The sequence below is a fragment of the Microtus pennsylvanicus genome, chromosome 6 (assembly GCF_037038515.1).
Source record: "Microtus pennsylvanicus isolate mMicPen1 chromosome 6, mMicPen1.hap1, whole genome shotgun sequence".
NCBI classification, from domain to species: Eukaryota; Metazoa; Chordata; class Mammalia; order Rodentia; family Cricetidae; genus Microtus; species Microtus pennsylvanicus.
The window spans coordinates 1,708,600-1,725,736 of NC_134584.1; the positions used below are offsets into that span (position 1 = coordinate 1,708,600).

General features: G+C 56.2%; 1 protein-coding gene across 1 annotated transcript; it reads right to left on the reverse strand.

Moving 5' to 3' along the window:
- Positions 1 to 2,948: 2,948 nt before the first annotated feature.
- Onecut3 (one cut homeobox 3) lies at positions 2,949 to 16,829 on the reverse strand. Its single transcript, XM_075977770.1, has 2 exons — positions 15,641 to 16,829; positions 2,949 to 3,238 (listed from the first exon to the last, which is right to left on the reverse strand). Exons 1-2 carry the CDS (start codon positions 16,827 to 16,829, stop codon positions 2,949 to 2,951), a joined length of 1,479 nt encoding a protein of 492 aa, XP_075833885.1.
- Between the last annotated feature and the right edge of the window lie 308 nt (positions 16,830 to 17,137).

The following is a 17,137-nucleotide window of genomic DNA, read 5'->3' on the forward strand; positions in this document are numbered from 1 at the left end:
CTCTTTCCTAAGAGACTCTTGTACATAGGAAATCTGTGAAGGCCACCGGTCCCCCCTCGCCCTCACAGGGACCACCGGCTTCGCTGCCCTGACATTCAGTGCGTCTCCCACGGAACCGATCAGAGATAAACATGCCATTATTTTCAAAATTATAATTTAACAGTATAAAGCTTCAAGTCACATGTTCCCAAAACTAGCTAAGGTTTTTTTTTTGTTTGTTTTGTTTTTAGCACATAAACTATACATTAAATATTTTGAGGTATTTCAGAGAGAATTGTCAAAGGCTAGAAGGAATTGTGCTGGACTGTGGGCTCCCTCTGTAGGAAAGATCTTTGGTAGGGAAGGACCAGAAGGTGTGTGGGGCAAAGTGGAAGGATGGAGGCCCATCAGGGCCTGGATAGGGTCCTGATGTGCGTGCGTGCATGCGTGTGTGTGTGTGTGTGTGATGGTATTTGGAAGGTTCCATTGGTGGCTCGGGTGGAGCCCCACCTAGAATCCCCCAGTGTGGGTTGGGGCCTGGTCAGGAGGTAGAGGGGCTGGGGTGTGGTCAAGGGTGAATACTTGCCTAGAATATACTAGCTCCTAGATTCCAACCCCATCACCACCAGAAACAAAAGAAAAAGGGAAGCAAAAAAGAAAAAGACAAAGAGAAAAACAAAACTCAGTCTGATTGCTGCCACAGGCTTGTGGTCTTAGTCTTCAGGAGGCTGGGGAGGGGCGCTCAGCCTGGACAGTAGCCTTGGCTGCAGAGCAAGACCTTGCCCTCAAACGTACAGATGCAGATGCACACATATATTGGTCTTTTCTAACTTGAGTCATAGATCTTTTGAGGCAGGGTCTTACTATGTGAACTCAGAGTTCCTCCTGCCTCTGCCTCCTGAATGCTGGCATTAAAGTTGTGACCACCACACCAGGCTTTGTCTATTCCCCTGCATCACAAGTGTGGGAGCCAGGGAAGGGGAGGACTCAGTGCTAGTGCAGGTGGGAGGGGCGCCTGAGTCCCCACAGATGGGAGCTAACGGGTGTGTTTTAAAAGATTTACTTTTAGCTGGGCCATGGTAGCTCACACCTTTAATCCCAGCACTCAGGAGGCAGAGGCAGGCGGATCTCTGAGTTAAAAGCCAGACTGGTCTACAGATTGAGTTCCATGACAGCCAGGGCTACACAGGGAAACCCTGTCTCAAACAAACAAAAAAAACCCATATTTTATTTTTAATCGTGTATGGGTGTGTGAGAGTGCAGGTGCCTGGGAGGACCAGAAGAGGGCGCTGAGTCCTTCGGAACTAGAGTTCTGGATGATTGTGTGTGTGTGTGTGTGTGTGTTTGGTGTGTGCGTGTCTCAGTGTGTCTGTGGGGGGGAGACCTGTCTCTTGCTGAGTGGGAAGGGGGGGCTCTTTTCACTCTGAGCATTCTGCCTCACACCAGAAGGTTCTAGAAGCATCCATCCAAGTTGCTTCCATGGGAAAGCAGCCAGTCATTTAGGACAGAGGACTCTCTACACACATCTTTGGTTCAATAAAAAGGCACTCACCGACCTCGCTGTCCTCTTGTCTCTCTCTCTCTCTCTCTCTCTCTCCCTCCCCCCCCCCCCCCCTCTCTCTCTCTCTCTCTCTCTCTCTCTCTCTCTCTCGGGTGGGGACAGCCATGGAGTGAGGATGGGGACACCCTGGCTTCCAGCACAAACCCTTGGGGGGTGGGGGAATGGGGGAATCTTTGGTATCAGACGTGATATTTGAATCACAGCATGGACTCAGTGAGGTAGCCTTTACAGGATGGGAGGTTCCTTTTCTTCTTCTCACTAGAAAGGTCTCTTGCATTCTCTAGGGAAACTGAAGGTGCGCCCTTCCTGGGAGCAGCCATGGGATAGGGTTCAGAAGAGAGTAGTTCCCAGGATCTTGAACCCCCAGAGGGGGAGGGGGAGAGGCAGCCTTCTGGATCTGGCTCCCAGGCGAGGGGAGGACTGAGCAGCGGGGTGGGGGTGCCCCCTTGCTTCTGACCCTTCCCCATTGTACATTTTTTGGCAAAACAACGGAGCGAGCAGTTTTCCACTTCCTCCTCTGAGAGAGGCGTCACCAAGGCGAGGCTTACCCCCGAATGTCCTCTGGTGTGTGGGGTGCCCAGATGTGCACCCCCAAGCAACCAGAAACCAGGCGACGAGTTCCAGAGATTTCCAGAGCTTTGCATCCAAGGCACCCCCGGATCTGGAGACTCTGATGTGCCCCCAAGATCCGGGGTGTCGTTTTTTGCTTTCTGGTGACATTGTTCCCTGTGTAGCTTTCTTCACGTAGCAAGGTGCTCATAGCGAACTCAACCAGGGGCGCTGAGGCGAGGCGGCCATGGCGACCCTCATCTCCACATCTGCCACTGTCTCCTTGGAGACAGGGGGCTCTCGTAGCTCCCCTCCCCGGCTTAAGGCAGGGGACTGTTGGCACAGAATTTGCAGGCCGCTGAGGTGGGGGTGGCGGCCAGGGTCTCCGCGGTGAGGAGCTTTCCTGCCCGGAGAGAGGGCTTGGTTTGGAGCAAGGTTTGGGGATGGGTGCTGTAAGGATCCGGCTTATTGTCGGTTTTTGGCCACTTGGGACGAGTCTCAGTTCCTGGGAAGGGGCAAGGGGACAGAGACCTGGCCTGGAGGAGAAGGGGGGGGGGGGCGGAGAAACAGGCAGTTGTCTGCTTTCCCCCTTTTGAGGAGGTCTGGGATCTGGGAAGGAAAGGTTCTCTATTTAATTTTTTTTTTAAGTACCCGGGTTTTGTTTGTAAGGTGTGCTTGATTCTTGACCCACTCTTCCCTCGAGGTCCCTTTAGTGTCCAAAACTGAAGGGGGCTCGGGTGGGTCCCTGTCCCCTGGGGGTGGGTGGGATTTCCTTTGGCTGGGTGGGGGAGGGGTCCCCATGCCCGGGGCTGGGGTGTGCGATTCCCTGGGGCTGGGGTGGGGGTGGGGAGTGGAAGGCTCAGGCTTTGGAGAAGGTGGCAGTGGCTGTCGCGGTGCCCGGAGTGGCACCCGGCTCCTCAGCCCAGCGGTTCATGCAGCGGCGTCGGGCGTTCATGAAGAAGTTGCTGACGGTGTTGAGCTCCAGGCCCAGCTGCTGTGAGATGGTGGCCTGCATCTCCTTGGACGGCCGCTTGTTTTCCTTGAAGATGGCGATCAGCGTGCGGCGCTGCAGGTCGGTGAACACCAGCCGCTGTTTCTTGGGCTGTAGAGCCCTGTCCTTCTGTTGATCCTGCTCCTTGCGCTTGCAGGCTGTAGGAGGGACAGGGGCGAGGGAGTACACCACGAGGGGGGGGTGAGGGGACGGGGACCCGAGCACGGGGCCAGGGCAGGATGAAGGGACATAGGGAGGAAGGGGGCGTGGGTCACCCAGGAAGGGAAGGGAAGCGGATCAGAGTACCAGGGCCAGGGAGGCGCAGGGTACAGGAGCCAGGCCGAGTCAGGGAACACAGAGAAGGAGGGTTGGTCAGGTCGCAGAGGGCGCACATCAGAAAGGTTCAGAGGATGGAGAAAAAGAAGGGGAGAAGAAGGAAGAGAAGGGTCGTTAGCAGTGTGAACAGGACCAGGGTGGGAGATAGGCAGCCACAAACGGAGGACGGAGCCAAGCAATGCATCTAATCAACACAAGCATGTCACAGTCACCCCCTCCAGCAAAGCCTCTCTCCCGGGGTGACCAGTCCCATCTTCCTACTGCCAATCCTTCCATTACAGTCGCGATCCCAACATGACCTCTTCCCCAAAGACTGTGGATGCAGGTGCGGAGGGCATAGCCCCCTGCCGTGCTATCCCACCTGGAGACTGTTGGGGACAGGATGGGACTCCTGACAGTGAGACGGTTGACTCTAGGCCTCAAGTCTCAGCAAGCAAGACACAGACCTGACCCCCTCAGGAGCAGATGACACTGAGTTCGCGGCCCTTGTCTTCTGCTACCCTAGAACCCCCAGGGAGGGGGCTGGGAGTGTGGCTCTGAGGTAGAAGGCCTACACATTGGAGTTAGCATGTTTGTCATCCGCTCTCAATGACACTCACAACCAGATGAAACAGATGATCGGCTAAGGGAGGAAAGAGGGCCATACCTCAGAGGGTGAAAGAACTTGCCACCCAGGCCTAGTGACCAGAGTTCAGTCCTTGGAACTTGCACAGAGGTAGCAGAAGAAAAGCAACCCTAGAACGATGTTCTCTGAGCTCTGTCTGTGCACCATGACCGGTGTATCCACACACACCACAACAGTAATAAATAAGATAAAATGTAAATATATAGGCCTGATGGTTAAAGTAATGTCAGATCGACAGACCCTAGAATCACCTAGGAGCTGAGTGTCTTGGTTTGTCGGGGGGGGGGGGGCATGACACCTGCCCTCTATGGGTGGCCCGGCCCCTAGGCTGGATCCTAGCTGATGGTGGAAAGTGAGCTGAGTCTCAGCATGCGTGCGTTCCCTGACTTCTGGCTGTGGATGTGGTGTGAGTGTCTCCCCGAACGCCTACAGCCTCTCTTTCCCTGGTGATGAACCCTTGCCCCCTGGAGTGGCCTTTGTAAGGAAGACTCCAGGACTGAATAACACGAGTAGACAAGACACAGACAGACACATCTCTGGGAACAGACAGACATGTCCTAAAGCTTCCCAAAAGGAAAGGCAAGTGCCTTGGAAACATCCAGAATCAGGATGGCTTTGGGGGGCTCAGAATCTAGGAGAAAAAAAATGTCAGGGTCAGAGCTGGAGGCGGCACTTGTTGCTCTCTCAGGGACCCGAGTCCAGGTCTCAGCCAGCGCTCCAGATCTGTAACGGACGCTCTGGAGAGCCTCCTCCCTCTTCTGGCCTTGGTTAGAACTGGCACACACAGAGACACGCTCATACACATAATTTAAAATAAGAGCCAGGCAATGGTGGCACACCCCCTAAATCCAAGCAGTTAGGAAGGCAGAGGCAGGTGGATAGATCTGAGTTCCATCCTGGTCTACAGAGGAAGTTCAAGGATAGCCAGGGCTACACAAAGAAACCCTGTCTTGAAAAACCCAAAACCCAAAACCTAAACAAAACAGATCTTTAAATTAAAGGTGTGTGCCACCATGGCCTGGCATAAGTTATTTTAAATTTATTTTTATTTTATGATCATTGGTTTACCTGCATGTGTGTCTATGTGAGGGTGTCAGAAACCCTGGAACTGGAGTTACAGACAGGTGTGAGCTGCCATGTGGGTGCTGGGGATTGAATCTGGATCCTCTGGAAGAGCAGTCAGTGCTCTTAACCTCACCAGCCCCTATTTCCAAAAGTCTTAATGAGTTGGCTTTGGATCTTGTTTGGGAGTTGTCGAGGGAATTGGCATGGCTCCAAGTGACTCCAGGGTCTGCAGAGAGTTTTACAAGAAGAAATGCGATCCTGAACGGGAGAGACGGCTCAGAGGTTAGGAGCTGCTCTTCCTGAACACCCAGGTTCAATTCCCAGCAGCCCCAAGGAGGCTCACAACCATCTGTAATGAGATCTGGTGCCCTCTTCTGGCCTGCAGGAATACATGCAGGCAGAACACTGTATACGTAATAAATAAATCTTTAAAAAAAAGCTATAATCTATAGGAAAGAAAGGAAGGAAGGAAGGAAGAAAGGAAGGAAGGAAGGAAGGAAGGAAGGAAGGAAGGAAGGAAGGAAGGAAGGAAGGGAGAAAGAAAGAAAGATAAAGGCAATCCTAACAGCCCATGCGACTCAGCCAAGGGCAGCATTCACAGGAACCATGATCAAACCGTAAGTGTCCAGTGACCTGACATCCTCTCTAACCCCCGATGGGGCCAGCAACACATGTGGTGCACAGACATGCATGCGGGCAAAATACTCAAATGTATCAAATAGAAATAAACAAGGTGGCTAGGGATTCAGGTAGCCCTCTGACCTCACGTGCGCATGCGCGACGCACCGAGCCTAGGCGCTGAGGCACGGGCTCTGCGGTTCATTTCTATGGCTGTAATAAAGTACCCTGAGAAAAATAAACTCGAGGGGGAAACGAGTTCATGACTACTCAGCTTGCAAGCTGCTTGTGCTCCAATGCCTTTTTCCACTCTTTGTGTTTAAATTTTTATTTTTTTAGATTTGTGCGCGCACGTACACACATGGGCATATGTAGGTGCAATGCCTGCCCCGGCCAGAAGGGGGCATCAGATTCCCCTGGAACTGGAGTTACAGGCAGCTGCCTGGTGTGGGATCTGGGAACGAATCCCTGTCTTTGGAGGAGTACCAGGTGCTCTTAAACACTGAGGCATCTCCACAGTCCAGGACCCAAACCCGGTGACTGTTGGTATTCACAAAGGACAGGTCTTCCCACCTAAGGACAGAGACAATCCCATTGCCGGTAGTGGTGGCGCACGCCTTTAATCCTAGCACTCAGGAGGCAGAGGCTGGTTTGAGTTTGAGGCCAGCCTGGTCTGCAGACCGAATTCCAGGACAGCAAGGACTAACAGAGACCCTAACTCAAACAAAGGACAGCGATAAAACACAAAGAGTTTGCCTCAAGACTGGTCCACAGCCACCCTGATTCACACGGTCCTCCACTGAGACTCCCTCCCACGTGGTCCTGGGTTGCTGCAAAGGGACATTTAAAACTGACTGTCAATGCAAGCTGCTGCGTGGTGAAGCCCTGGTTTCCATCCTGAGCCCCATATATATGCACATAGATTTGGTCACGGTAGAGCAGGAGGATGGACGGAAGGGGCCACTCTCGCGGGAGGCTCCTCTGGACCTGACTGTGCTACCGTGCTCACAGGAGACCAGGTGCTCATCCCTGGACGAGGGCACAACTGGAGCCAGCAAGGTGAGGAGAGCATCAATAGCCCCAGCTTTTAAATTCTACCCACCATCCATCCATCCATCCATCTATCCATCCACCCACCCATCCATTCATCCACCCACCCCCTCCACGAGTGCTCTTAGCCAGGGAGCCTACTCTCCAGCCCCTCACCTTATTTTTTGAGACAGGCTCTCTCATTTGGACTTGGAGCTTGTAGGTTAGGCTAGACCGGCCCAGCATCTCCTGTTGCTGTGTCTACAGAACACAGAATAGGACCAAGTGCCTCCACTCCCTGGCTTTAAACCTTACATTCATTCATTCATTCATTCGTGTGCCCATCCACCTCGCCCATCGTCTTGCAGTTCCCATTGTGTCCAGCAGAGGGAAGCCGCCCCCGTCTTTCGGGTTGTGTCCTGGAGGAATACCTTGGAGTTTTGGGGGGAATCTGCTTAGAATCCTGGATTTGCACGGAGGGTGCCTGGGTTTCTTGTTTTTCTAGAGACATTAGGGTGCACAGATCACCCCAGGTCCAGGTCCGACGCATGGCTGTTCTGGGGTTCCCAGGCAGGACTCCCTTTTTTCCATTGCTAGGCAGTGGCAGAAAAATATTTAATGAATTGGGGAAGAGGCCCCCCAGATTCACAGGGGGGCTGTGTCTGAGAAGAGGTGAGACCTGGGTCTCATTTCTCATGTTGCCATGAGGACCCGTTATTAGCAAGGTCTCACACTCGCCAGCTTTCTGGGATCTTCCCTTAGGAGCCGCAGGAACTGACTAGACAGCTCCTACGCACCCCAAAGCCCAGCCGCATTGGCCCCTGCCCCAGGAATCCCTTTCTGTCGCTGCCTGCAAAGCTTTGGTTCCATCGCTGTAAAATCTGGTCCCAGGGCTGGGGCTCAGTGGGAAGAGTGGTTGCCCAGCCTTCATGAAGCCCTGGTTCCATTCCCAGCATTAAATAAAACAGTGGCGCATGCCTGTCTGGTCTCCTCTCAGTCTTGGAGAGGAAGACACAGACAAATCAGTTCAAGGTCTATCCTTGGCTACTTAGGGAATTGGGGGCCTGCCTGGGCTACATGAGACCCTGCCTCATAATCCAGTTTGTTTTTTTTTAAAGCAAGCAGGTGTCCCTTTCCAGGCCCCCATGTACGCCGTGCCCCACAGGTGCCCCGAATCACTCTCACCCACACCCACCAAGGCTGTGAGCAGCAGCAGTGGCGTGCCTGTTCCCTCCCCACACTCCTGCAGTGGACAACTCAATACCAGCCTGGTCTCTGGCTGGGATGATGGCCGGTTTCCTTGGCGACAAGTCCTGCCCCACCATTAGCTGCAGGGTGGGGGCAGATGTTGGGACCAAGGATCCCTCCTCGTCACGGTGACTCAGCCCATCCGGGCTGCGCTCCCCCCACCCTCCCAGCCTGGCGGGCGACTCTGCCAGGGTCACAAGTCCCCAGGGCGGTTAGAAAGGCCCTTGAGGCACCTCAGTCTGTCCCACCGCCCTCCCGCAGGCCTGCCCTCCCTGTGTTCTCCCACTCCCTCCCTTCCAAAGGGTTTTAAGGGCTCCATTTTTCAGTCTTATCTGGAACCAACAGTCCACACCCACCTGGCCTGCCCCTCCAGGATGAGGGGCACTTGGGAGCTGAAGGGTCACAGGGCGGGGTCACCCACCGGGGGCAGCCAGGGGTAAACCAAGTCAGCGAAGAGCACACCGCCCAAAACTTGGATACACACACACACACATATATACACACATGTACGCAAACACACATATGCATGTACACACATACACGTACACATATATGTATGTACGCACATACATGTATGCACACATATCTGTATATATACACACATTTATATATATGTTCTCGCTCCTGTATCCCAGGCTAGCCTAGAACTCCCGGCCATCCTTTGGTCTCCCCAAAGCTGACAGGCCTGTGCCACCGCGCCAGGCTGAGCTCTGCCGTTTAAAGAGTCATTTGCAGGAGGCAAGGTGGCAGCTGGGAGAAGAATTAGAAAAAGATGGCTGGAAAGGAAACAGGTGACTAGGAAGACAGAGAAAAGCTGACCCAGAACAGGCTGGGCAGTGAATGAGCAGATCAATTGTTTGTGAATTAATCCACTGATAAGGGCTCCGCGTCCCCGGAAGTACGTCCTGGCACCCAAGGGTGGCCACAGTTTTCAAACACCTTATTGTGGACCGGCTGGAGCCCAGCAGTGAGAAGCCACGGGCGGGTGGCAGGGTGTGGACGAGTGGGCCCTGGGGAAACCTAGGAAGCTGCCCAGCTGAGCATCCATCGGGACCCTGCAGAATCCGGAAAAGTAAAATAATAATAATAATAAGGCGCATGCCGAGAGTTCATCTTCAGCTGCACTGAGGTGGAGTTTAAGGTTAGGGTTAGGGCTTGGGCTATAGGAGACTCTCTCAAAAACAAATCGTAATTACTTTTGAGAGATTTGTGCGGCCCAGCCAAAGGGAGGAGGAAGGGCAGGTGCAGCAGGGAGGAGGGTAGGCTGGAGGGCTGTGCCCCCTCCCAGCAGCGGGGATCCCCAGGCTCTCTGCTCAGTCAGTGCCTTAACTGCCTTGGCTTTCCGGGCTCCAGAGCTGCGACTTCCCCACGGCCGCAGGGCGGTGTTGAGGGGTCGCCCCAGGCTCTGGATGTGGGGGACGCCCCAGGCTCTGGACGTGGGGAGGCGCCCAGGGCTTTGGACTTGGGGGGGGGACGCCGACTCAGAGTAGGGGGCACCGTCTCAGAGGGGGCGTCTGGGTGTAAACGGAGGCATGGATCGCCTACTGGCAGCCTGGGCACAGTGTCTCAAGTTGAATAATCCTGTACCCCAACAGCACAGGGTCCCCAGGCCTCTTCCCCTGGGGTGTCCACACCAGGGACCTCATGCCGCCTCTTTAGCCGGTTCTCTTTCTCTCTGTGGTTCTTCAACGTGGCCATAATTCTGTAAATCTCGCCGCTGTCTCCACTGGCAGGGCTCCCAGATGAGGGAGGGTCCGGGTCACTTTGCCTAGGGGAAACTGCGGCCACAGGTGTCACAGAGCAGCCTCAGGATCACGGGAACCTCTCATTCACCACCCCTCTCCGGGCCCAGCCCCGCCCTTCCCCCCTCCAGCACAGCCTAGGGTATTGATCACGGCCTATTTTTAATTAAAAACTTGATTCAAACCAGCTTGAACTCCCTGGTTAAAGCAGGCTGTGTGCCGGCTAATACAAAGGGGCCGCGGGGGCCGGCCAGCTTCCGGCAGCCTCCCCGACTTCGCTGCCTCCTGGCTTTTGTTCCTCACCTGTCCTGCGCCAGCCCTGTTCTCAGGGAGGACTGAGGGAGCTGCAGGAGAAAGGCTGTCCGGGAAGATGCCTCAAGCAACTTAGGGGCTCTGGCCCGGTGGGGAGTGCAGCCAAGGGATGAGCTGGGAGAAAATGGTCGTTTGTGCTTCAGGTTGGACAGGGAGTAGCTGATAGGGGATCTACAGGGCCTTAGTTCAGGTGAGGAATTTAGTTGAAAGGGGCTTAAGTTTTTCTGTTCTTTTTGTTGTTGTTTTGTTTTCTGAGACAGGGTTTCTCTGTGTAGTTCTGACTGTCCTGGAACCCACTTTATAGACCAGGCTGTCCTCGAACTCACAGAGATCCTCCTGCCTCAGCATCCTGAGCACTGGGATTAAAGGCATCAGCCACCTCCGCTCAGCTAAAACTACATTTTGTTTTGTGTGTATATGAATGTGGTTGGGATCACAAACTCGTAGGAGTGGGTTCTCTCCCACCATGTGGGTCCCCAGGATTGACCCCAAGTCCTCAGACCTCGCCTTTCCCCACTGAGCCATGTAAACTCCCCGTCAAGTTAGCCCAGCCTCTTGCCAAGCAGTCACGGGGTCAATTGTCTACCTTCTGTCTACCAGACTCTGGTGTGGTCACAGGAAGTGGCCATTGGGTCTGAAGGAAGGTGTGAACTTGGCCTCAGACACTGGCATCAGGAGGGGACAGGAAGTTACAGTGTCCAGTTGAGTCAAAGCCTTCCTTCTCCCCTGAGGGTCTCTGAGGACTCCTGGGCAGTGTGTGCATGTGAGTGTGAGCGGGCAGGCGTGCGCACGCATGAGTTTGTGTGTTCCTGTGTTCCAGAACAACTCACCAGTGCCTGGGATACTGTCACCTTCGTGAGAGCTGGAGGCCAAACACAGGCCTCAAAACCACTGTGATTGCTTGGTGTGTCAAGGACTACCAGGTACTGCTCCATAAAGGACCATGTCTTTCCCAGTGAGGGGATGGGGGCGTGGTCAGTGTGAAGCCCCTCCCACAATCCCCAGTGAGGGGCTGGGGGCGTGGTCAGGTGTTAGCGTGCTGAGGAGGCCTTGGTCTCAGCGCTGTGAGAAGTTGTAAATCTTTCCATTGCAATCTTCGGGGGAACTAGCCGGTCAGCAGGTCCTTATCCTGAGCATCCGCTTGGGAATGGTCTGCCCTGGGGACATGGCCTCCAGCTGCCGGGTATTCTCGGTGTGGCACCTGCAATGGCTCCACTTTTGTTGTTGTTGTTTTTCCAGACAGGGTTTCTCTGTAACTTTAGAGCCTGTCCTGGAACTCGCTCCGTAGACCAGGCTGGCCTCGAACTCACAGAGATCTGCCTGCCTCTGCCTCCCACGTGCTGGTATCAGAGTGTGCCACCACAGCCCAAATAGTGTCTTCACTTTTTCCCCATGTGGGCTTGTGCCACCCACCCACCCGGTACCTTCCCAGAGTCCCTGCTGCTCTCTCAGGCGCTTGATTGTTCCCATTTCTCAGATTAGGAAACCGAGGCTAAGACCTTTGTCTAGAATCGGTCAAGGATGAGACAGAGGTGAATACAGCCTTCAAAACAGTCTTTCTAACCCCTGCAGGGGCGGAACCTCCTGTGTGTGGGGGTGTCTGTCATTCAGAGCATCTGATGTTTACACAAGGACTCCTGGCCTTTAAGAAAGAGAGGCAGGACTGTAGCTCAGTGGGGAGAGTCCTGGCCTCACCCGCATGGGGTCCTAGGCCCAGCCCAGTGCCACATAAACCAGATATGATGGCATATGCCTGTCACCCAGCACTCAGGAGGTGTCGGCCAGAGGGAGGATCAAGAGTTCAGGGTCAGCCTCAGCCAGCCAGGATTACCAGGAAACCCTGTCTCACGCCTCCCTCGGTACACAAGGGACCCCGCAGCTGGGCCCATCTCCTTGGGTCGCAGGCCTTTCTGCCAGCCAGCTGCCTCTGCCCCAGCCCCCTGTGGCCCCCCAGAGAATCAAGCACCCCACAGATCCACCATCATTTCCTGCCTCAACTTCTCCATGCTCTTCCCACCTGTCCACATGCAGGTTCTATTTCCCTTCCCAGTGTGTAGCGACCTAAGGCAGAGGCTGAAGAAGGGAGGGTGTGTGTGTCTATGTGTAAGTATGGTGGTGTGGTGTGTGTTCATGCATGTGTATACAGAGTGTGCGTATGGTATGTGTATGTATGGCGTGTGTATGTTGTGTATGGTTTGTGGTGTGTGCATGCAAGTGTGTGTGTGCGTGCATGTATGTGTATGGTTTGTGGGGGGGGTGCGTGCATGTATGTGTGCATGCATATGGTGAGTGTGTGATGTGTATGGTTTGTGGTGTGTGTGCCTGAGTGTGTGTGTGAATTCCTGTCCCCTTCTTTGAATGTCTTATTATATATGTATATTTTTTTCTGATCAGTTACAAAAAAAAAGAATTTTTTTCAGTCCAGAGTTGCAATTTAAACAATATTTGAAGCCGGCGGAGGCTATCGACCTGCACGGTGATGAATCACAGACGGTAATTCGAATTCATCGACCGCCCCACCCGCCAGGAGCCTCCCCTCCCCCAGCTGGCTCTGATAGTCACAGTCACTGTTGCTGGGGTATCTGCGGGGGGGGGGGGGGAGCGCAGCTCAGAGAGGGGACTCTGAGGTGGGAAAAAATGTTTAGGGGGCCAGAGCCTGGACCCCAGTAGCTCCCCCCATACACACAATGGATATTTTACGTTGGGGAAACTGAGGCTTGGGGGGAACAATGCACACTGAGGTAGGGATGGGATTCTGGGGCTCTTTGCTGTGTTACCTGGGAAGGACAAAGAAAGGAATGACCCTCAGTGGTCTCCAAATGAGGAAAGGGAAGGCTGTGATGCTTTCCTGGAGCTGGGGGGCAGGAGCAGCCAGGGGACCCCGGCTTGAGCTCAGCCACCTTCGGAGCCATGGCTCCTCCCTTTCTTTGTCTCCAGTCTTTCTTTTTGTTTCTTTCTGCTTTGGTCTCTTTCCCTCTCTCCATCCCTCTATATTTTCTCTGTCTCTCCAACTCACCTCTCTCTTTCTCCCTCTCTCTTTGACTCATTTCTCTCCATCTCTTTCTCTTTTCCTCTCTATTTTCTCTCTCTTCTCTTCCACCTTTCATTTCTTCTTCATCTCTCTCTACTCTGTCTTTCTGTCCATCCGTCCATCCATCTGCCTATCTATCAATCATCTATCTATCCATCTGTCCATCCATCTATCCATCCATCTATCTATCATCTGTCTGTCTGTCTATCTATCCATCCGTCCATCCATCTATCCGCCCATCAATCATTTATCTATCTATCCATCCATTCATCCATCCTCTATCATCTCCCCTCCACACCCTGTCCCCACACCATCCCTTTCACTGTTTTTTGCTTTGCAGGATACTCTTAGGTTGGTAGCATTGGGGACAATGTTTTCCTAGTGAGGCTGTGACTTGCAAGGAGAATTTCCCTCATGGGCTCATGGAAGCCAAGGTCCGATTTTGCCCCAAGTAGACACACAAGGGGCTGATGCTCCCGGTCTGGCACTGGTGTGGGGACACCTGCAGGCCTCGGGCTGTCACCAAAACACAGTATGTTGAAGGGACTTGCCTGGCGCCTCCCCCACCTGCTAAACAGCACAATTTACCGCCACTTAACTGCTTTCCATTTGTGCAAGGACCAGAACTAAAGACTGGGACCTAATGACCCTGGTTGGGCTGGCTGCCACTTCTGGCTGCAGTGCCAGAGTGTGGACCCTAAGGTAGGTCTGGAATAGGCCAGGTCTACCATCTTCATTATCTGCAACAGTGTGCTCCCCGCGTGTGCTCAGCGTCCAGCACCTCACATGATACAGTCCCCGAGAAGGAGACGTCGGTCACCGTAGCAGCACAAGAAAGGACGAGTCTAGCCTCAGTTTCCTGTCCGTAATAACACAGAGGGCCAGTGGCCTTGGTGTTGATGTGAATTTAGACCTAAGGCTCCGGGACCCTGCACCCAAGAGATGTCCCAAGGCACCTGCGGTGTGGTTGCCTTTTGTATGGTGTCCACGAAAGACCAACTGAAACACTACCTTGACCAGCATGGCCGCTGAAGGGTGCAGGGCAGGGAGTGTCCCTGTTACAGAACACAGAATGTGGTGACAGTCACCCAGAAGCTTGTGGCCCTGACTGCACTGGTCCCTGGCGATCCCACTTGAGGACTATCAGTGAGGTGAAGAAGAGGGGCTGTGTGTTGAGACGTGTCATTATCCCAGTTAGGTCACCAGCAACGGGACCCTTCAGATAAACCTGTGTTTCTCGCCTGCCTACCTACCGATCTCAAGTAGTCATCACACGGAGGGGGAAACTGAGGCTGGCTGCAGGAGGCTAGGAGGCTCAGGGCTTGGAATGTTGGGACAGGAGCAGGTGTCTAAGGCTTCAACCAGGTCGGCTTCTACCCACCCTGTACCACCCAGTATTCCTGCTTCTCTGCACCGCCCCGCACCCCCCCCCATGCTTGCAGGGTGGCCTGGGGATACAGTCAACCTGGTGCTCCGCTAGCTGGCTTGCTCCTGCCTCAGGGGCGCCTTACCGAGCCCCGGCTGCCCCGCCCCTCTCTGTGTTTGTGTGCAGAGGGATCGATGACTCTCTGGAAACCGCTATTGTCCCTAGAACGGGGTACACAGCTCCCTCCTCACCACGCTCTGCCTAGACCCCGCAAACACACGGGATGTAGGGTACTAGACACACACACACTCACAGATAGGGTAGGAGCAGATAGATTAGACCAAAGGAGGAGACAACGGGCTCCCCAGGGGCTGGCTGGTGTGCCTGTGTGGGAGAGTCTCAGGCAAGACACGAGGGAAGGAAAGAATAAAGAGAGAATGGACTGGGAACATGAGCGCCGGTCCAAAGAGAGCGACTGCCATTTGTCCCGGTGGATGGAGAGAAGTAGGAAGGGGACAGAGAAACCAAGGACAGCAAGGCCCGGGGAGCCACCGCGGGTGTGAAGGCCTCTGCTGGATGCCACGGAACCCAGGGTCCCATGGGTCGCCCCTCCCCCCATCTCAAATGACCTTTGCCAGCAGCCAGAGGGGGGAGGGAGAGGGGACTAGCGGATCGATCGGTGGCAGGGGTTGAGCTACACAGGAAGAGAGATCGGTACTGGGGCTGGGGGCCAAGCGGTGGCCAGGCCTTGGTTAAGCATAGTCAGCCACCCGGCGCTTTTTGACTGGGTGCAGGGAGGCGCCGGTGGGGCCTCTTGCAGGGTGGCTATGAGGAGGGGAGTGGCACCTTCTGGTCGCGGGGGACACACTGGATCAGGAACCGAAGGAGTGTGCCACGCGCGCGCGCGCACACACGGGTCTACGCGAGGGCTGTTTTAGTTTAGCGCCAAAGATACTAGACACCTACAAGTCCCCCAAAGACACCAGACACCCTACACAGTCCCCCAAGACCAGGGAAGGCGACGACGGTGCGATCTTGGCGGTGCAGACCCGAGGTCAGAATCCTAGGCCAGGGGAACCCCCCACCAGCCGACCGAGACTCACTCTCCAGGGGCCCTAGATAGTCAGCTCCTCACCCGAAGCCAAGTGTGTCCCCCCAGGGCCAAGCCTCTGGGGCCCTCGTCCCTACCTGCCAGGCGCAGCGCAGACATGCGCTGGAACTCGGGCTCCTGCAGCCACTTCCACATCCTGCGGAAGGTCTCGCGACCGGACTTGAGCTTGCTCCAAGGCTTGGGGTTGCGCAGCAGGTCGGAGAGGGTGCCCTGCGAGCGGCACAGGATGCGCTGCGCGAAGATGGCCTGCGGGATGCTGTAGCGCTTCAGCTCGGCGGTGATGCGCTGGGCCACCTCTTTGGTGTTGATCTCTTCGGCTGCGGCGCCGGCTCCCGGGCCGCTGCCACCTCCGCCGGCGCCACCGCCCCCTCCGGGGCCACCACCACCTGAGTGAGGCCCGTGAGCCCCAGCCGCGGCCAACCCGCCCAGCGGAGCCAGCAAACCCGCGGCCGCCCCGCCAGCCGCCCCGCCGCCTCCCGCGCCGCCGCCGCCTCCAGGAAGCCCTCGGGCCAGCGCGTCCTCCGCGCGTCCCAGCAACGTGGCGTGTGGCTCGAAGGCTGCGGGTGGCAGTAGTTTGTCCCCGGCCAGGTGGCCCGGAGCCCCGTAAGCGGCGAGCGGCGGCGGAGGAGGCGGTGGCGGCTGCGGGGCGCTGTGCAGAGCCGGGGGCAGCGCGCTGGGCAGCGGCGACAGTGGCGACCCCATGGTGGGCAGCTCCTTGCCGTAGGGCCCGTAGAGGTGGCCCACCGAGGCCAGCGCCGCCCGCTCGTCGCGCATAAGGGTGAAGCTGCCGCTCACGCTGGCCGCCAGGCGCTGCGGAGGGGGCGGTGGCGGCGCGGTGGCCGGGTGAGGGTGCGCGTGCGGGTGGCCTCCGTGCGCCCCGGCCACCGCGTGCTGGTGGAACTTGTCGGCTACAGCGGCCAGCGGCGGCAGGTGCTGCAAGGGCGTGAGCGTGGTGTAGGTGCCACCCAAACCTGGGCCCTCGCACGCCATACCCATGGCCGGGTGCAGGGGACCAGCCAGCTCCCCACGGAAGTCAGGGCCACCACCCGCGGCCCCTGCAGTTCCCGCGCCCCCGGCGCCCCCGCCCCCTGCGCCACCACCGTCCAGCAGGCTAGCCATGCCCGCCACCAGGCCTGGGCGTCCCGATGCCACCAGGCTTCGGTGTTGGGCCGCAGCGGAGCGCGCGTGGCCGGGACTCAGCAGCTCGCCAGCTTGAGCGTGTGTCACCCCGTGCAGCCCCCCGAGGCTCTCTAGGCTCAGCTCCATCCTGGGCGCCCCTCCGTGCGCGCTCAAGGCCGCTGCATGTTCCCCACCCACTGGCCGACGCTCCAGGTGGCCGCGGCTGCTGTCCCAGTCGCTCAGTGCTTTCGCTCGGGCTTCGGCTGCTGCGTGCAGCGGCCACCAGGATGTGGCGGGGCGGCCGCCGCCGGCGCCCGAGCCCGGGTCTGACGTCAGCGCCCCCGCCCATTGCTCCGCCTGCACCCGCCAAACCCCCTGGAGCTCCAGGCTGGCTCCTTTGTGCCCCCCATTTTGCTTGCCAAGAGAACCGGAGGGATTGGGGGAGGCGCCCTAGC